This window comes from Dermacentor albipictus, chromosome 2 (assembly GCF_038994185.2).
Source record: "Dermacentor albipictus isolate Rhodes 1998 colony chromosome 2, USDA_Dalb.pri_finalv2, whole genome shotgun sequence".
NCBI lineage: Eukaryota > Metazoa > Arthropoda > Arachnida > Ixodida > Ixodidae > Dermacentor > Dermacentor albipictus.
The window spans coordinates 33902367-33922335 of record NC_091822.1 but is presented as its reverse complement, the minus strand read 5'-3'; the positions used below and the strand labels follow the sequence as shown (position 1 = coordinate 33922335).

Sequence of the window (19969 nt, the reverse complement as noted above, 5' to 3'; positions counted from 1 at the left end):
TGAACAGACGTTGGACAAGTTGCTGCGTATCCATGGTCATAATTAGTGTTCTTTTTTTCTTGCGTGAAAAGTTCTTCAGCCCAATAATAACTGGTGCGTGCCTCTTATTCCAACAATAATTTCTGTTTTTTTTTCATCCCATATAAAGCTAGCATCGCAATAGAATTATTTTAGTAATTGGGAAATCCGGCTTAAAAAGACCTGAATATTCCACCTACCAGCCCCTACTCCCCCCCTCCTCCCCCTCTCTCCCCCCCAAATAAATAAATAAGTAAATAAACAATGTTCGCGTCGTATAGTCAGAAAAAAAATGCATAAATTCGGAAGGTAAATGAAATTCGTGACTGAAGGACTAAGAACGTCCTCGAAGGCTTTGACTTGATGCACAATAATTCATCGCGCAAGGTGGAGGATGGTTTATGCAAGCGAAAATGGTCCTCCAGCCGAATTCGGTACCAAGCTACAAAGGAAGCCAGTGCGGGTTTCTCAGAAAGAAACCTTTGCAGTTGAGGCAAAATGTGTCCTTTTCGGTGATTGTAAGCCGCAACTAACGCATTTCCGGGGCGGTCGCTGTACTATATGAGGTAATCACCGCCCATCGTGTGGGCAAACTAATCTGCAATTGAAAGCTCAGAGAAAGTGAACGTGGCAAATCAGTTCGCCAGAATCGTGCAAGGTGTAGGAAGAACCACGCACGGAAATATCGTCGTCTACCCGAATGTAGCACGAAACTACAGAGGAAACCTCTACAGGTTTCTCGAAATAGGATTCCCTTGTAGCGTCGTGGCAAATTCAGGTCGATGAAAATCTTATTTTTTTACGATGAATGTGCATCAAGTGGGTTTCCTTTCTTATGCCTAAAAAGAATCAAGGAACGAACGATGGCGCCTATGAGAATAGGCGCCATCGTTCTGCGCGATAACCTGATGGCGTGCCGAAAGTAGTTCCTATTTTTTGCACACGACTGAAGAAAGCTGTGCAAAAAGTGAGCGACTGACGTAAGACACTAACCACACACATTGGCTAGCAAACTATGGACACGTCCTCGGAGGGGAACGGATGGCGAGAATTGTATCGTCGTTTCTGTGTTTATCGTCGTGCGTCAAGTGACGCTTTCGGCGGGAGCAGAACAAGCGATTATACTCACGTTCCCGTTTTTCCTCAAAAGAGATAGCGAGAACGCGCGATACGGTTGGCACCAATTATAGACCACGACGTTCACGTTGAACATTGTTGTGAATAAGGTGCTTTCTTTTCGAAGAAAGTTTCATTTAAAATAGAAGAACCGGTCATGTATGCACCGTACCACAAAGCAGACCCCCCCCCCCCCCCCCCGAATAGGTTGGACATCAAATAATTGCATGCATTATGTGTTACTTCAGATCGAAATATACCGAAGTTTGCTTCAATCCGTTTTAATTGTCTGTTCTTTAGGGTTTTTTGTCTGTCCAATTCTTTCTCCGTATGCGACAATTGGACGATGAACCCCCCAGGTGATATAGTGTAGGAATAAAAAATATCGGCTTGCATAAAACTGGCGCATGAAAAAAAAGCGGTGTTTCCACATACCAGAAGAACTTAAGAATGTGTCTTCTCATGAGAACCAATTTCCCGGATGGCATGCTTACTATGAAAATAGAGTTATCTAGACAGCATTATACCGATTTATGTTCTCTTTTCGTTCTTTTTTTTCCTTATGGCTGGCGTTAGGGCCGGGCTTGCAGACTTAACGAGTTTGTACGTTGGTTTCGACTTGGGTCACGTCAGTCATCCTATCTAGCGAAATAAATATTTGTATTATAAAATATACCCATAAGTAAAGCCTTAGTGAAATAGAGCATTCCATGGGGCTGTCACATCAGAGTTTGTCCACTCGGCGGAGAGCCTTGCCATTCCGTGAGGTCTATGGGTATTACGTTGGAAGCAATGAACCCGCTAACTGAGCTCTCTGTGTAACGCTGAGCGGAAGTGTTTTAGTGTGGAGCATGTCAGCGCTGACGAAAGCGAAGCGCACCTGCGCGAGCCCACAGTGGGGATGTGTGAGGCGGTGCGCACACGAAGTATATCGTGATACCTTCGGGACAGCAATGCCCAAGTAGGACTGAGCTGCATGACCTGATTTCGGCTCCTTATGATTCACTTTTGACCCTTTTTGATAGGAAAACACACGCACAGGATAAGTGGAACGTTGATTTATCGATGGTCCGTCCTTCTAAGCACGAGCCCACAGCGCAACCTGACGAGTGATAGTTGTATTCCTGCCGAGCTGACAAGTTCGAAACACTTGCCACAAGCGCAGTGCATCACGATTTTTCATTTTTCTCGTAGCGTTGTTCTTAATTTGAAATTAAGTTGTTGATGTCGGCTTCCCCAGAGAGAGGAGGAGAGCAATTATTTAAATGCAAGTAGGTTGAGCAAGGTAGCGTCTTATTCACTACCCTACACGGCGCGGAAGGAAATGACGACAGAAAGAGTGAAGGAATGGTGATTGTGCGCACACACGCGTATAAACACTCACGCACGTATAAGTAGTGCAGCCAGAATCTCTCGCATATAGTCACTGGCGCTTCGGTAGCCTCGTGTATCATATTGGCCTGCGGGGAAAGTCTGAGGACTTTAACCTCCGATCAAAATCTGCTGCCTAAATGGCCGATGCACGCATAGCGTATCTTTGAGAATCGCATAGGCTTGCCAGTGGCACAGAAATTGTTCCACAGTTTCATAACATCTTCAAGAGTGACAGCAGGCGCTGTAGGTGATTTCGATTAGGAGTGAGTAAGCATTCGTGAATGAGACGCCCGAACGGTGGCGGCGCTAAAAGTTTTTCCCAACGGGAGAGCCTGGTTGGCTGGTCAAGTCGCAAGTCAGGGTCTAGTGAGTACAATCGCTAGTTTGTGAAATCCGGCGGATTCCCATGTATGCTGCGTCTCACGCGATCTCCTTTGTGATTTGTCTGCATTGTGTTCACGTGAACTGATATTAGGTTCTAGGTGTGACCTGTTCAGTGGGTTTTTCTCTTCTACACCTATGTGACATGAATTTGTGTTCCCGTTAAGGTGATTTCTTTTGTGCACTGTTTTAGTGCATTTATGTCACCTCATGGTCTGACTTTCTTGCTGTTGTTACTTTTTTTTTGTTCAGTGCCAGCTTATTATTTCATATTGAGTATGTATTTGTTCTTTGCGAAAATGAGTAGCTGGTGTCATCTAAAGGCGTCAATGTTTCCTATCTATCACGCATATAAAAAAAGAAAAGTGTCACAGTGTGAAGCAATGAGCAAGTGAGTAAAATTGGCCTGCTGCATCGGTTCTCGATCACGGTATTTGGACGTAATAATCTAGCTGGCGCGCCCAGCACGCGTCTTCATCTGCCCTAATTGCAAGGAAAGGTTCCGAAGCCTCGCAGTAAACGACGCTGCAGGTGAAGGGGCTCAGAATTGATTCCGACCACCGAAGGCTCCATAGCATGCATCTAAACCTAAATACACTGGCAGTTTTGCATTCCACCTCCATCAGAATGCGACTGCCCCGTACGGCAATCGAACGCACGACGTCGGGCTCGGCAGCGGCCGGGACCCGCCGTAGTGACTGACCCACCACGGTGGTGGGTTCTTGGTTTCAAGATGGCTCTTCGTAAAACTGTTGCTTAAAGAGACATGCTGCATCTGGTCCAAAAATACTTTTTCGCGGGATACAGCAGTTCAAAGTAATAATACCGCATTGAGCTGGCTCTTACATTGGGAAAGAAAAAGTGAAGGCTTTGTGCGCGCTTAGTACTCCCAGGAGGCAACGGCTCACGTACGCTTTGTTTTTTTCGTTCGCAGAGTGTACGCCGGGGTCTGTTCTTCGCCAGCAGCTTAACGACGGCCATGAAGCACATCGTGTTCATCACAGCCTGCGTCCTCCTCTTTCTCGCCGCCACCAGTGCTGAGGTGAGGCCACTTCGCTCGCAGCCAACTTGGCTTGAGAGACGAGGCTTTCTGAGGCGAGGCTTTCAGTCCGTGTTGCCGGTGTACCGAAGCCTCAAAGGACAGGGGTTTCGGAGGAAGCAAAAAAGAAAAAAGAAAACAAAAACGAAGACAAAAAACTGAACACTGTGGTACTCTGAGAGTAATCCCTGGTAAGTTTTTGGTTTAGTCGGACCTCCAGGTGTCCGACTACACCGCAAAGAACATATATCAGATCGTATGGTAAGGGGGAATATAGATGAAATCCGTGTTTGTGAACCGGAGCCAGCGTGATTATTGTAGGTGGCCGCTCCAAACCCTGTAAAGATGACGTGATAAAGTGATTGATAAGCAATTAGATCGAATATCGATATTAGAGAAGATAAATGTCGCAACGGCTCAATGCTGGCGCCAGGTCTCGCTGAGCAGCACTAGAACCGCCTGAGAGAGAGAGAGAGCAAATGATAAAGGAAAGGTAGGGAGGTTAACCAGGACTGAGCCTGGTTGGCTACCCTGCACTGGGGAAAGGGAAAAGGGGACGGAAAGAATAAAAGAAGAAGAGAAAGTCTACTGGGTATATCGTTCGGTCACTCAGTCCGGATCACAGACGCTCACTCAATCCAGTAGCCTTAAAATATCGCAGCAGAGCTTTTGTGGCCTTTTGTAGCTGCGATATGCGAGGCCATGGTCCCAAGATCTTCTTCAAGGTGAGCGGTGTTCTGTCTAGCTGATTGAGAGCTGTGCTGAGGTCATGTCTTTCGTTTTGAAAAGATGGGCAGTAGCACAGTAGATGTTCTATAGTTTCCTCGGCACCGCAGGCATTACAGTCGGCGCTATCAGTCATTCCAATCAAAAACGTATATGCATTCGTGAATGCGACGCCCAAGCGTAAGCGGCACAGCATTGTTTCCCCATTTCGCAGAAGCCCTGGTAACAGCCGCAGTTGCATAGTGAGGTCGAGGGAATGCAATCGTTCTTGGGTGAATTCAGGTGTGTGCCACTTCTCTAATGTGATACGGTGTGCTACCTTGCTTAGGTGTTGGGCAGCGTCGGTCCTAGATAAAGGTACAGAAACAAGGGTTGCTCCTTCGTGTGCTTTCCTAGCAGCCTCGTCAGCGAGGTCGTTGCCGGAGATACCGCAATGACCAGGCAGCCACTGAAACACGACGTCGTGTCCTTTCGCTATCATACGATGGTGCATTTCTCGTATCTCCGACACTAGTTGTTCACACGACCCGCGACGAAGAGATGACAGAAGGCATTGTAAGGCCGCCTTCGAATCGCAGAATATTGCCTACCGATTAGCGGGTTGGTTGTTAATGTAATCAACGGTACCTCGGAGGGCAACAAGCTCCGATCCGGTCGTTGTTGTCATGTGAGAAATCTTGTATCGGACGCTAATTGATCGTGATGGTATAACCAGTGCGCCGGTGGAGCTGTTCTAAGTGGAAGAGCCATCCGTATATATGTGAACTCGGTCAAAGTAGAAAGTGTTCAAACAATCCAGAGCTGCTTGTTTCAGGGCCAAGGTAGGCAGATCGGTCTTCTTTCTTATCCCTGGAACCATGAGACGCACTTGAGGTTGTTCTAAACAACACAAAGCTGAGGTTGAACGTCCTGAGGGTGTGAAGCCCTATGGTAGACAGGCACGCTGGATGCTGACCTCGTTGGAGAAGGACGCCTGTGGTGGTCGTTCTGGCAGGCAGGCAAGAGAGCTTGATTGCATGCGTGAAACATGACGAGCATGGGCCCTAACCATGTCGATGCTAATGTAAGTCGTGATTGGATGGTCTCCAGCCATTATAATGGTTCCTGCTGTTGAGGCGCTCCGCGGAAGTGCTAGGCAAACACGTAGTGCATGTGCTTGCACGCTCTGTAGTTCTCGAAGATTTGACTTGCATGTTTTAGCAAGCACGGGAGAACTATAACGTAGCAATCCGATAAAAAGTGCTCGATATAACTGTAGCATGGAGCCCACTGACGATCCCCATGTTTTTCCGGCGATAAACTTGAAGACATGAACAATAGATGTGAGCTTCTTCTTCAAGTGGGCAACATGCGGGCTCCAAGAGAGGTCCCGGTCCACAATGACACCCCAAAACCGATTATTTCTCTTGTAGGAGATAGGCTGACCATTAATGCATACTGGATAACGAGACATTGGTTTACGTGTAAAAGCGACTAACGCACATTTTTCTGTTGAGATGGTAAGGCCTTGTGTGTGAAGATAGTGAGATGCCTGTGTTGGTGATTTCCGCAGCCTTGCGCGAACCTGCAGACGAATGACCGCTGATGACCAGATGCAGATGTCGTCGGCGTAGGTTGCGACACTCAATGTTTTTGGTAGGGATTCGGCCAGCCCAAGAAGCGTGAGGTTGAAAAGAATAGGGCTTAGAACCCCACCTTGGGGAACTCCTCGGCATATGTAGTGGTCGGTAGTCGGACCATCTTCCGTGCGTACGAACAAGGACCTTTGTGTCAAGTAGTTTCTGATCCATCGATATACTCGCCCTCCTAGTTTAATTGTCAAAAGTTCGTCTAGAATGGGTTGATGGGAAACGTTGTCGTAAGCGCCTTTCAAGTCCAGAAAGAGCGCTACTGATATTCGCTTCCAAGATTTTTGCTGTTCTACAGATGATACTAAATCGATGACACTGTCAATCGATGAACAGCCTCGTTGAAATCTCGCCATAGAATCAGGGTAAATCTTGTGGTATTCTAGGTACCATTTGAGACGCATGAGGATCATGCGTTCCATGAGTTTCCCGGCGCAGCTGGCAAGTGCTATAGGCCGATACGATGCCAGTTCGAGCGGCGACTTTCCTGCTTTTAGTAGCGGTACCAGGCGGCTGCGTTTCTACTCCTGTGGGACGACGCCATCTTGCCATGAACTATTAAAAAGGCTGAGGAGTGCTCTTCGTGCTTCTCGGCCTAGGTGGCGCAAAGCAGTATATGTTATGCCATCGGGCCCTGGTGAAGACGAACACCTACAGAGCGCCATAGCAGGTTCTAACTCTTCCACAGAGAATGGAGCATCCATACTGGTATCTCGTGGACCGGGGAGGTCACTTAAAGCCATGTCAGGGACTAAAACTGTGCCGCCGGCGATTTGCGCGCAAAATTCCTCTGCAACGTCTATCTCACGGCGGTTTTGATAAAGAGTGAGGGCGTTAACAAGGTGTCGTTGCTGGGGTCTTGAGCAAAGACCCCGTAGGGTACGCCACGCACGGGCCAATGGCTTGCGGGGGTCTAGTGACTCGCAAAAGCATTTCCATCTTTGATGCGCTAGCTTATCCATTCGGCGTCTTATTTTCTTTTGCATGCGCTGAGCTTCTCTGAGGTCAAGAATTGACTTTGTGCGCCTGTACCTTTTTTCAGCACGGCGACGTATTGTACGAAGCCTTTCCAATTCAATGTCATTCTCTGTACGCTTTTCCGAATGTGTGAAGCAACGCGTCCAATCTTGCATTGCGTCTGCACATATGTCTTCTAATCTGCGTGCGATATGTTTCGTGCAGATGTCTTCTACTCGATCTTGAAAGACTGACCAATCGATTTGGCGAGATACATCCGGTAATGCGGCGTCTAGACCATTGATTCTCACGTAGGTCGGAATATGATCACTTCCATGGGTTTCAATATCGTTGAACCACTGCACGCTCGAAGTCAGGCAACGTGACACCAAAGTCAAGTCAAGGCAGCTACTGTACGTTGTTCCTCGCAGAAATGTCGGACTTCCGTCATTTAGAAGACAAAGGTTGTGGCCTGATGCAAAAGATATTAGTGACCTGCCCCTCGAATTTGTCCTGGAGCTTCCCCCTATATGGTGGTGAGCGTTGAAGTCCCCAGTTATTATCCAAGGACCGGGAGTTGTAGCCATAATATCTTCTAGTCTTTTGCTGTCAAACTGACTTGTTGGGGATAGTTAGACGCCAATAGCAGTAAAAGACAGCCTCTTCCTTTTCATACTAACACAGACGTATTGGTTGCCGTCGTGTGGCGCTATGTGTTGCGAAAAATACGTTAGGTCCTTGCGAATGTAAACCAGAGCCTTACTACTACACTCTAAAAATTTTCACACCCTTATGGGTGTAATGCGGGTGTATTCATCTTTTCACCCTTGTAAGCACCCTTGAAACACCCTTTTTTAACGGAAAAGGGTGTTCAACAAGAAAACATCCTTGGAACACCCCAGTCTTTCTAATTTCCACCCTAATTATAAGGGAGTAAGTGAACAAGCTTACAGTATGTGATAAATGAACATTGCCAGTTAAGGCGTTGATATTGGCTATACATGAAACGCGCGTTACCTGCGCTTGAATCAGGTAGCTGGAATGATTAGATCGGGGCATCTAGGCAGCAGCGCACTGGCTCCGAACAGTGGTCAAAAATGAAGTTTCCCACGAATGTCGATATCGAACGGATGACACTAACGCGCAGACTTTGCATAGCCAGATATCTGCAAAAGGCTTCATATGATCAATGGCAAAATATTTACAATGCTATCACTGAATACTTAAAGGTGTGCAACCAGTTAGACTGGGAATGGTTAGGAGGGTGGGCTAACGGTAAATAGCTCACCAATTTACGGTTTGTAGATGACATTGGCATACTCAGCAACGCTGCAGACTATTTGCAACAAACGTTTGAGGAACTTGTCGAAGAAAGTGTAAGTCTGATTGAGATTTAGTATGCAGAAGAGAAAAGTAATGTTCCGCAGCCAGGCGAGAGAACGAATGCCATGGTCTGCGCAGAAATACGTTTATTGAGGTTAATTACTCGCAGGGGCCTCTGATCAAGGAAATTAACAAAAATAAAACATTAGCTGGAGAGCTTACGGCAGGCATTACTAAATCATGACCAGGGAGCTTATTGCTAACCGTTGCTTTCTACCGTTACTAACGTATGGGGCCGAAACTTGGAAGTTACCAAAGAAGCTTGGGAAGACGTTGAGGACCGCGCAACGAGCGATGGAATGAAAATTATTAGGCATGATGATAATAGACTGGAAGACAGCGATGTGGATTAGAGAGCGAACGGGGATAGCTGATATTCTGGTTGACATTAAGAGAGAGAGAGAATAAACATTTTTATTAGGTGAAGCAGCTAGGGAGAGGCGACATTAAGAGGAAGAAGTCGTGCTGGGCAGACATTGCAATGCGTAAGGGAGAGAACTGCTGGTCTATTGGCGTTGCAGAATGGGTGCTAAGGGAAGGGAAACACAGTCGAGGACGACAGAGAATAATGTGGACGGGATGGAATAGGGAAACTTGAAGACACGTGTAACCAGTTAGCACAAGACAGGGGTATTGGAGATCGCTGGAGAAGCTTTCGTCCTGCGATGGACGTCAAAATAAGGTGATGATGATAATGTGATGACATCCATGCTAGCTTCGCGGCATGTCATTCATGTTGTGTCATGCATGCGTGTCATGCACGTTCTGATAGCTCGATTTGCGTCGATAGGGGGGGGGGGGGGGGGCTAGTAGCGGCGTAGCCAAGTGGGGCACGCCGGGCACTTGTAACGCTCACTAACAGTAAAATTTTCGCTGCTATGGCAATGGCCCCACTCCTTCCCCCCCCCCCCCCCTCACACGAAAATATTTTCTAGTTACGCCACTGTGGGGAGGGGGGTGTAAGATTGCTCTAGACCCCTCCCCCTAACTTCTCAACGGAAACGGGGGACGGGAGGGCAGCTGCCGCCGGGCCGCAAACCTTAGGCAGCCCAATTACCGGCTGCATTTTCCTTTGGACGTGAATTCTGCTCTAATGCCATTACACTGTAGGATTCGTGGCGGTTCGAGGGCATGAGACTATAAAAAAAAAACATACAGCCATCAGCAAGTCTTAGCTTGAGCAGATCTTTGGGAGCTGGGCAAGACTCTCACAAAAAAAAAAGCTTGGCACCCCTCTTACAGGCATTGTCAACTCTGGGTCCCACCGCTGACTGTACATTTCCGGTAAAAAAAAATCACACAGGAACTCCTCTCGGATTTGTCTAAGTGTGCGTAAGCATTGTGACTCTTCCTCATCCACACGCAGTCCATGTCGTCATCAGTGTTATGAGACTTGATCCGACAAGTATTAGCGACAGCGCTGCGGCGACACGAGCTGCTCTGGTCGGCGGCGCAAGCGAAGTACTGCAGGTGGCGGGGCCAGGCGCGCTGGTGACGTACCGTTCGTTTTGAGCCGTTATCGCTCTTTCGCCCTCCTCATCCGCGACGAACCATTATCAACCGTTCTCCGGCGGCGGCTGCTTGTGGCACGGCCGCGCGAACCGTATCTTGAAAGCGAACTGCATTGTGGACAGAGTGTGCCCACTGCTGAAAGCTTCACGCGCTGTGTTCTCACCGTTTACTTCGCTTTGAAAACAGACGCGCGTACACCTATCTTGAAAGTGATCTGCGAAAAGCGCATAGTGCGGCATAAGCTGAAAGCTTCGTGAGCGCAGTGTTCTCGCCGCTTCGGTCGCGTTGAAGCGAGAGCTAGCACGAAGGTGAATTCACTCGCTGCTGCGGGTTCTATTTTGAAAGATATCGTGCGGTACGGACTGACGGACGGATGGTTTTTCTTTGTCTTTTTATGCTATTTAAGCGGCCAATTATGGCCTCTCAGGATCGCGCGCGAAGCTGGCGCGCGCGATCCTGAGAGGCCACAATTGGCCGCTTAATAGCATAAAAAGGGAAAGATAATGCCAAACGACACAGCTAAAAATTCAAACAAAGAACTGATCTTAGCTATACTGTTTGGGGAAAAGAAATAAAAAATTAGACAGCCGCAACACACGCCACTAAAGCCACCACCGCCGGCATAACGCGGAACCAACAGTTGGCAACATTCATTCGCGCGTCATTGCTTCGTTCGCTTCGTCTCCGCAACAAGAGCCGCCATCTTCTCGCGCCTAACGTTTTGTATAGCTTTGTCCTCTGCAATCCGCGCGCACAGCTCATCGGTGGCTGCACGTCTGCTCGGCGTCGCAATGCGGCCTGCGTCATTTTCTGGTGCTCGCGCAATCGGTGTGAACCATGTCGCATGTGAAATGTTTGATAGAAGTGCCTCACGTCCAAGTCAAGCCGCCGTACGGGTGTATGGCTGTGCGCCTCGTTCTCGGAAGCGTCGACGGGTTTCCGGCATGCGGATTTCAGGTACGTGCAAATGCGTTTCGCCCTCCTATTGAGCTCCGGAGCAAAGCGTGCAATATTCCATGTGAAAGATGCAGTGCCCGTCATCATGGTGTGAATTTCGAGCGGCAAACGAGAACTTTGGCAGTTAGAGCACACCGCGGCTGCTAAGTCAGCGTGGACATTGTTTTACGTTACCGTAATATGTTGCTGTCAGTCTAATCTGTGGCTTGTGGACAGCTAGCCCATTGACTTTTGTTTGTGGCAGCGATAGGTATATAAATGGAAGCGGTAATAATTTTCGAGAGCAGAGAGTGTTTTCGCTCGATGTTTGGTCGTGTTCATGGCGTTATGAAAGCTAGAAAACTGGCTTGATCGTGCTTAGTTCCAACTCCAAGGGGCGTAACGTTGGCGCTGTATATGTTTGTTTTCGGTGTCACGAGTACCACTTTCATGCTTTTGTTGCATGAGAGTGGTTGATGCTACATGCCGTCAGCGCAGAACACAATAAAAGCAATTTCCTCACTCATACGTATGCAGTGTGACGTAACAAAATTTCCAGCGTTTTATTCGGAGCGTAAATATCCAGTACAGTTTAGTAAGAAACTCAAATTCTGTCTTAGCTTAGTAGGCGTGAAACAAGTGAAACTCTCATTCCTTTTTGAATTGTTCGCCCAAACCGCACCGCCCGCAGATGCGTCATCGGGTAATTGACAGTAGCTTCGCTACGTGAGCTGTTTTATGCGCCAATATTGCCCGGTTAATTATCCTGTTAATTTATGCTGACGCTCGTTCATCTTGATTTTAAGCGGTTACTATCCCCGAGTACCGGACGACGCCAAACTTGTGAGGTGTAGCAAACGCGGAAAATTCAAGGTGGCGTGGCTGCAAGTTCCTGTTTTTACATTTCTTGCATTCATAGCCAACAGACACAGTATCACTGATTTATTTTCCATTTCTGCTGTACTTGATCAATCTAATGTGACAACTGCATTTGCTCTTTAATGTTCTCCATTTACTGTGTATTCAGCTTGGCTGCCGCCCTCTCTTCAGAGGATGCCGCTGTGATAGATCTTTCGTATAGCACATGCCTCTAGGCCCTTGTGTTTCAAGGGCTCTGGCGAGGCAGCAGTGCTCCAAGTAATTTTACCATCCTATATATTTTCTATTTTGCATCATTCTTCCACGATGGATTTTAATGTTCATAGTATTCGTCATTAGTCATCGCCATAATTTTGTAGCACGTAGATTTTACGCACTTTACAGCGCCAATTTTTAGGCCAGTTCACAGCCAAGTCACATCTTCCATAATACATCGTCAACATTACCACTTGTCATGGCGCTCTTTGGCCAAACCTGGCCCTTGCGCCATAAAACACCACACATCGTCATCATCAGCTTGGCTGCCAGAAAATGCTTGAATTTCTTTCAGTATCCAAATGACGAAATATTTCACTGACGGCCGTGTGTGAAACGCGCAAGTTGACAAAACTGATAGAAAAATGATGAGATATTTCTATTATAGCGTTTGGACTCGACTTTTGGTGAGGATGTCGATCGACCTTGGGCCTGGTGACAGCACACCCGACATCGCCAAAGTGCAGCCTATCAGTTGAGTGCCCCTGAATGGACCATCAACATCGGAAAATGAAGCAGAGCCAGGTAGGGGCAATTTTTACTTTGGAACAGAATACTGACAGCTGCCTCTTTCTTTAAGAACTAAACATATTTACAAACCAATCCTTTCTCTTTGTGCAGCCTACATAGAATTGTTTTTTGCTTGTTTTACAGACCTCCAGAAAGCAGTTCTTCTGAACCCTTTTTGCATGCACAAATAAATAAAGAGGAATGCACTTTCTGAAGAAATTGATGCACTGAAATGTGCGTTCGACACACAGTGGGATGCAAAATAACCAACAACTTTAAAGCGGTGAAAAAAAAAGTTTGAAACATGTTCTAACATCATAACCCGCCTTGGCATACGGATCTAAATATAACAGCAACGGAGGTGCATGCAGAGAAGTGTTTGTAAATGTTTGCAAGATATGTACATTGTCTAAGAAATTGTTTTTATTTACTTGGAGCTTCTTGGTGCTATGGCAGTGCAGTAAAAGCTCAAAATGATGCCCCTGCTCCTAATAAAGCACCTTTAGATTTTAAAATTAAATTATGGGTTTTACATTCCAAAACGTAATGTCTTGGAAACCTGGCTTCTTTAATGTACACCTGAATCTAAGTGCATAAGCGTTATTGCATTTTACCCTCATTGGAGGTCAGCTGCCATGGCCTAGATTGAAGCTGGGACCAGCGTGACTGAGCAGCATGGCATCATAGTAAGTGGGCTATAACACCAGGTCAAAATGAGAAATACTGCTTAGAACTACCAACTTCTTGGCTCACAAGCACTTTGCACTAAGTTAGAGGAGTATGGAGTACTGAGAGCGACCGTTCATGTACCAATTTCTTTTTAGGCTGACTCCATTATTAGGGTGCAAAGCTTCAATTAGTCAAAACCAGCGTAAATTACAGAACCAGCTCAAAACACGCACCATGTATAGCTATATTTGGACATGCAAATTGAGTCAATTCATGTCGCCGAAAATGGAAGTGGCAGTCACACTATTTCATGCATTTTGCCAAAAACATAGTCAATAATAATTAATCAATTTCTAAAATATTCTTTTCAAAATTTTTTTTTTCAAGCATGAAAGGAGGCGCCAAATGGTGTTCAGGTGCACGAGCGGCTAGTTGCACGGCACTTCTTGCATGTGTTCACTGGCTTCTTTCAAGCTTGAAAAAAAATAAAGAATTTGTTGCACCTACTGAGCAGTAGAAAGCTGGATTGGGAATTTTTCAGGATGCTCTACAATTTTCGCACTGACACTTTTGCTTTGAATAAAATATTTGAGCAGTTAAATAATTGTTAATAACTAATTACCTAGCTAGGAAAAATGCAAGAAATGGTTTCACTTCCTCAAAACGATGGCAAACGACATTGCTTTGGTGCTGTACAGCTACGTGGCACTTGTACATATTTAAAGCTTGCACATGTCATACAGACCACCTGGTAATTACAAGGCATATATAGAAGTGGCCAAGTTGTGTGAGCCAGCCATGTGTAGCGAATCATGAGAAACAGCCATGTTTCTTTGACTTAAGGGCATAATAAGATTTACATGCTCGACACCTTGTATCAGTGTGCTCTAGGCCTGTTCGTAGTTTAGCTGCTACATAAACAATATTTCTCCACGTGTAAGCTCATATGTATCTTTCAAGTATATTGCCTCGTGTGTCCAAAATAAACCATCTTCGCGTTTCCTTCATTATGTCTTCATCTGTTGCTGTGCTAAATTTTTAACATGCAACTGCACAAATTTTCATCTAGTTTTCATATTTCCTCGTTGTTTGGTGGATTTATTTCTGAACAAGTTTTCGTTAAACCCTGTTGCACACAGCAGTACACAGCATTTCTGCTTAGAGTGGGAATTGTTTTTTTTTCAGATTGACATTAATACACCTTGCCTGGGCAATGTAAGGCATTCTACATAACACGGCCCTGCAATAATGTTTTATATTGCATTCCAGCATCATGCAAAACTGTTTACTTACCAGATTAGAATATGTATAAGTGTTCGTAGTAACAGAACTGGAAGAAGCCAGCAGATAATGAGGCCAAGGAAAGCATACAGGAACATGTTTTAAGTTTTTTATATAAAGTATAGAAAATTAATGATAAATTCTAGGTAAGTGAAAGTGGATTAAAAGATATCCACCTGTGGGTGGGGAACGGACCCATAACCTTCACATTACGCATGTGATATACTAACCACTGTGGTACTACGGCCGTGTTCGAGCGTCGACAATCTGAGGGGCCATTGTGGACGGTTGAATGCTGCCTCGGTGGCACAGTGGTTAGTGCATCGCATGCCTAATGCAAAGGCTGTAGGTTCGTTCTCCCCCCATGCCTGGTTGTTTTTTTTACCATTTTCATTTCCCTTTATTATTTGTACATTTAAATAGAAAATTACAAATAAGTTCCCACGTGCCTTCTCTGGCATCTTCCAGCTGTGATTCAGAAAAATTTTGACCCTCAGTATCCTTTCTTCTCATTTGGAAGAACAGGAGCTTCATTTTAAAAATAACGAATTTCCCTTGTTCAGCATCTCAATGTGGTCTCAAATCTCATCACAGCATGTGTATTACTAAGTGAAGTTTTTGTTAAGATGATGATATAGCATGGGACCTAATTAGTAGCCTTTGTGTACAGATATATGACTAGTCTAATAAATGGGAGGATTTTAAGAAGCACTTCTAACATGGTCTGAGCATGTGTTTAAAAAAAACTAATCTAGCATGATTTCAGGCATAACTGTTGCCCCTGAAAAATATTTGGATCATCTGCATTGGCATTGTTTTTAGAGAGCACCAATACCGCTTTGATAGAAGTAGCCTCGTGGAACATGAAGCATCGCTTCTTGCTAAGTCAAGGAAATATTATCTGCATATCTGAGGTGCATGTGTCATATGCTCGAATGCTGTGTAAAGGCTGCTAATAAGAAAATTACTTAACTTGCCTTCCAGAGATTGCTTCAGTAGTCTATGCTACTCGATCATAAACAATTTACCATAGTGAGCATTCATCACAGTTGGCTTTGCAATGTTCATGAAAAATACCACAATTGCCTACTAGACATGTGACTGCACTAAAACTTGGAATTAATGACCAGTAAGATTTATCGGACAGCAAAACTTAGTTTATTACTCCTCTTTCTGCCATAGTTTCTTACAGTAATTACTTGAAGGGAACTCTGGTGCTGGAGTCGTACCACCATGAGAATGATGGGAATGCCATGGATTTGTCTGATATTCGTGCTTGTGAATTCAGACGTTCTTGTGGCTTCGTATATTATACGCTATATAAATCTTATTGCCGTACATTTCAGCGCAGTCTATACTCTTCGAAGTGCAGAAGACGGCACCAACACGCACAATTGCTATTAATTACAACGATTGAGCTTGTCCAGGTGGCCAAATCGAAAGGCGCCATGTGCCTCAAGGCACTGGTATGCCCGCGATAAATTCATCAGGGCGTTGCACTCGCTTGTCGTTACATGCCTCCGTGGCTTAATGGTTTCAATATCAGACTTCTGTTCTAGAGTTCCTGTGTTTGAATCCTGTCGTCGGACGATTTTAGTGTTTATTTATTTATTACACCGTATATTGTTGAAAATGACTAGTTTACAAAGCCACAAAGCCGTTTGAAGCCAAACAGATGAAGTTTAGGCAAATCCATGTACTTCCCATAATTTCCATGCTGGTACAGCCGTTCTTGTTTGATCTCCTGTGGACACTAACGTCAGAGTTCCCTCTAGTAATTATTGTATGAAACTCTTATTTCTGCACCTCGCTCGTGCAGAAGCGGCACCACACCTGCTGCGTAAACATGCACTACCTTTCGGCCAAGTGCAGGGAATGCTGTGAACTCGCCCTGTACAAAGCCTGCACTAAGTAAAACAAATCGCAACGTGCAGTTGCTGCCACGTTGAACTGGTGGAATGAGTAGTGAAATCAGCACCTCCTGAACTAGTTCAGAAAGTGCGCGTTAATCAAGTGGAGATTATATAGTAACAGAAGTTGGGTGATTCTGCATTACATTAACGAAATATACTCCATGATACTTTTCCATTTATTTCCTCAGTTATTAAGAATCCCTTTTGCATTGTTGGACAAAACTACAGAATGCCAACATATTTTCTAGCATTCACTGGTAGCAAACATGTCAAAACTTGTTCTAGTTTCTGGATTGCCTCTTTAGCCGTTAACCCCCAAGTTAATTCCGGAAGAATGTACCAAATTTTTTACGTACTCAATTTTTCGGTGTCATTCTCATTCTAAAAATATATTACTTCATTGGTCTCTGGTTAGAAATAACACAAAAATAGGAGCTGCTCTTGCGGGCAGCTTTCCCTCAATGCCGACTGTAATTCATCTGACAATAAGAGCAGCGTAACATCGGGCAGAAAGAGTGCGACTCGTCATTGGCGATATTGGTACTACTTCCAGTCACTAGTACAGCTTGGGATCAATGGTTAAAGGTTGCGACTTTGTTGCTGCCCAATTTTTATTCTGCAGCTGTTACACTTGGGTGTAGCGTGTGTATGTACGTGTGCATGCATTAAAATGACTTCACGCTAGAGCAAAGCAACTGTAGTGCAGAGAGGCATTAGCCATCTTTATACATTTGCTTTGTAAAGATGCACTAAGTTTATCTTTTGCAGTATAGACTTGGCGCTCATTGGCCCAAAATGCCCTTGTGCTACTAAAACCAATCAATTAATTCGCTTTCGGTCTGTGAGTTTTAATTTGTTTTTCTTGAACTGTGCAATTCCCGCTCACAGGACTGCATGTCATCTGAGGTGTTCCTTTTTCAATCAAGAATGTTGAGGTTGTGTTTGTGAAACTCGATTTCTTGCCTCAAACGAGCTTGTGCAAACTGACCAAGCTGATAATTCTACCTGCTTATATATTAAATATGTTGCGGTTATGAACCCTCATAATGAATGACACATAGTATAAAAATTTTATCTAATAAAACAATTTAATGAAATTTTTCATGTTTTTCGTGTTCATGTTCACTTCTCTACTCTAGTGACCTGTCTGCATGCCTCACCTCTTTTTTTTGCATATTAAATATCGTATAAACTTAACCATGCTTTTTTACCACAATGCAGGGGAAAAGGTTCCGGTAACACCATGCATTCAGTATGGCGGCCCAGATGTGTATGCAAGCAACCTCCTTCATGTGGACCAAGAACTACTCTGCAGTGTCTCGCAGACTTCATTGGAATGGCTCGTTCTCGTCTCATTGGAATGGCTGCTCATCTATCTGCGTGTCCATCACCAAGACGGCCAGTTGTAAAGCTCCTGTACCCATTTTAAGAAAGCTTAATGATTTTTTTTATTTAGTTTTCACGGTTGGCCGTAGAATCTTAAAATTTTTGATGTTTCTAACATTTTTACCTGGCACAAAGTGGTACAATAACTTTAAACCAGTGTAATGTATTTAAGTGTTGCTCACTCGAATGCCTATCTGGTTTTGTTTGTGTTTAAGAAATTTGAGTGTCTGATGAGGTAACGGCATTTGAATTTGTCATCGTGGCTCGTTTCAATTAGCTGCTAGGGAATAAGACGCATAGCTTATCACACGCCAGTTGTAGCATTTTTGTTTTCATGAGTGAAGTATACACGTTTCAAAAGATGGAAAGTGGGGAAAAAAGCCTCAAGAACATAATCATCCTAGGATTGTCATGTCCTTACAACTCTGCAATGATACATCTTGGGAGCACATTGGTTGCAATGCCTACAGGTATACTTTATAAGAGAATAGCTTGCACTCAGATTTGCCACGCAGTTGACGGCTGATGGCTTTTGTTTGTCGTCTTCATGTTACTACTATGTATTCAATATTCATTTAGATGTGCTGCGGTTTTTTGCAGTCACCTATATATATATATATATATATATATATATATATATATATATATATATATATATATATATATATATATATATATATATATATATCAGGCACGTACCCAGGGGGGGGCCCGGGGGGGCCCGGGCCCCCCCCGAAATCAAGTGGCATACCCCCCCCCCCCCCCTCCCCATTCACGCCACCACTCCTCACACATTCCTGAAGCGGCACCAGATAAATGTTGAGACTTGGCAGCTGTTCATCGGTCAGCATTCTGCTGCCTTTCTCATTACTTTTAGATGGCGGTAGTTATCGGCATCTCTTGTAATGTGAAGGACAATTTTCTCATAGATTCCGCACCCGCGCGATTAACTCGAGATGCGTTCAGTTGTCACCATCTATTCAACCGTCACGCGCATAGCTGTTGCTTTTGTTAGTTCAACCTTCTTTGTTTCGGCTGATCCTGGGACCAGGCGAGGGATGCGGCTGTTACTCAGCTGGTCTGTACTCTCATGGAACGAGTTGCGGCCGCCGAGAAAACGCCAATTGCGTTAAGCTTTCCCTTTGCTTCATTATTTCCTTGAGTTACGGCTCGCCGCGACGCTGGCAGGTGCCCGGAACCATATACACGTGATATGGGTTAGATAAGGTGGGAAATAAAATAATGTGAAAGAACGTCCGTCATGAAACCCTGCAATAACCCTGAAGCCCATAAGCAAGATGACTGTCGCCCGTTACCTCGTCTGTTTTTCCCTAATACTATAGGAAATTTTCGTGCCAAATTGGAAACTGGAAACAAAAATCGCAAGGAGTTGAGAAATTAAGCGATCTACTAAGGGAGAGAGCCAAGGCAACAACCAAACTGCCAGCAAAAGCGAATAATAAAAAAGCTAACCGTTGTTTATGAGAATATTTATGGATCAACATCTTTTTATTTAGAAAGGAAATAGAGAAAACGCCGCCGGAAGTGGAGAACAATTACTTGTTTTGAATGACGCTTCTACAGTTATCGGTCGAACCGCCTCACGTAGCCACTTCTCTGCTGTGCTTATGTGGGTGCTTTTTAACCTTTCGCGGTAAGCGCAATACGTCTGGAATCGCAGAGTCCTGCGCTCTACGCGGTTGTATGGGACTGGCGGCCGCGCAGCGTTACGCAATTCGCGGAACTGTCAAAACTGATCAACAAGGCGAAAATAACTGATATTCGAACCTATAACACGAGAAAGACTGAAGAAGCTGTAAAAAATTGAACGCAGCCTGAAATCAGTAAAAAAGAAACCTGGCATAGGACAAACCATGATGTATGCACTAAAAGATAAAAAGGATAATATCATCAGCAATCTCGAAGATATAGTAAAAGCAGCGGAAAAATTCTAAGCTGACCTGTATATAGCACCCAGAGGAGTCACGATACCTCACTTAGAAACA

The 19969-nt window shown here is 44.9% G+C and overlaps 1 protein-coding gene and 1 long non-coding RNA gene across 3 annotated transcripts in view; both read left to right on the top strand.

Annotated features, from left to right (window-relative positions):
* LOC139055909 (uncharacterized) overlaps nucleotides 1-19969 on the top strand; it is a 238192-nt gene that overhangs the window by 158755 nt on the left and 59468 nt on the right. For both annotated transcript variants that reach the window (XM_070533544.1, XM_070533543.1), the window contains exon 2: nucleotides 3824-3931. In XM_070533544.1, coding sequence (XP_070389645.1) covers nucleotides 3869-3931 — 63 coding nt within the window. In that variant the 5' untranslated portion in view covers nucleotides 3824-3868. The remainder of the gene's footprint in view (nucleotides 1-3823; nucleotides 3932-19969) is intronic.
* Nucleotides 10974-17993, top strand: LOC139055363 (uncharacterized). The gene is made up of 3 exons (XR_011511705.1): nucleotides 10974-11091; nucleotides 12593-12729; nucleotides 17799-17993. It is a non-coding gene; the product is annotated as an uncharacterized lncRNA (long non-coding RNA).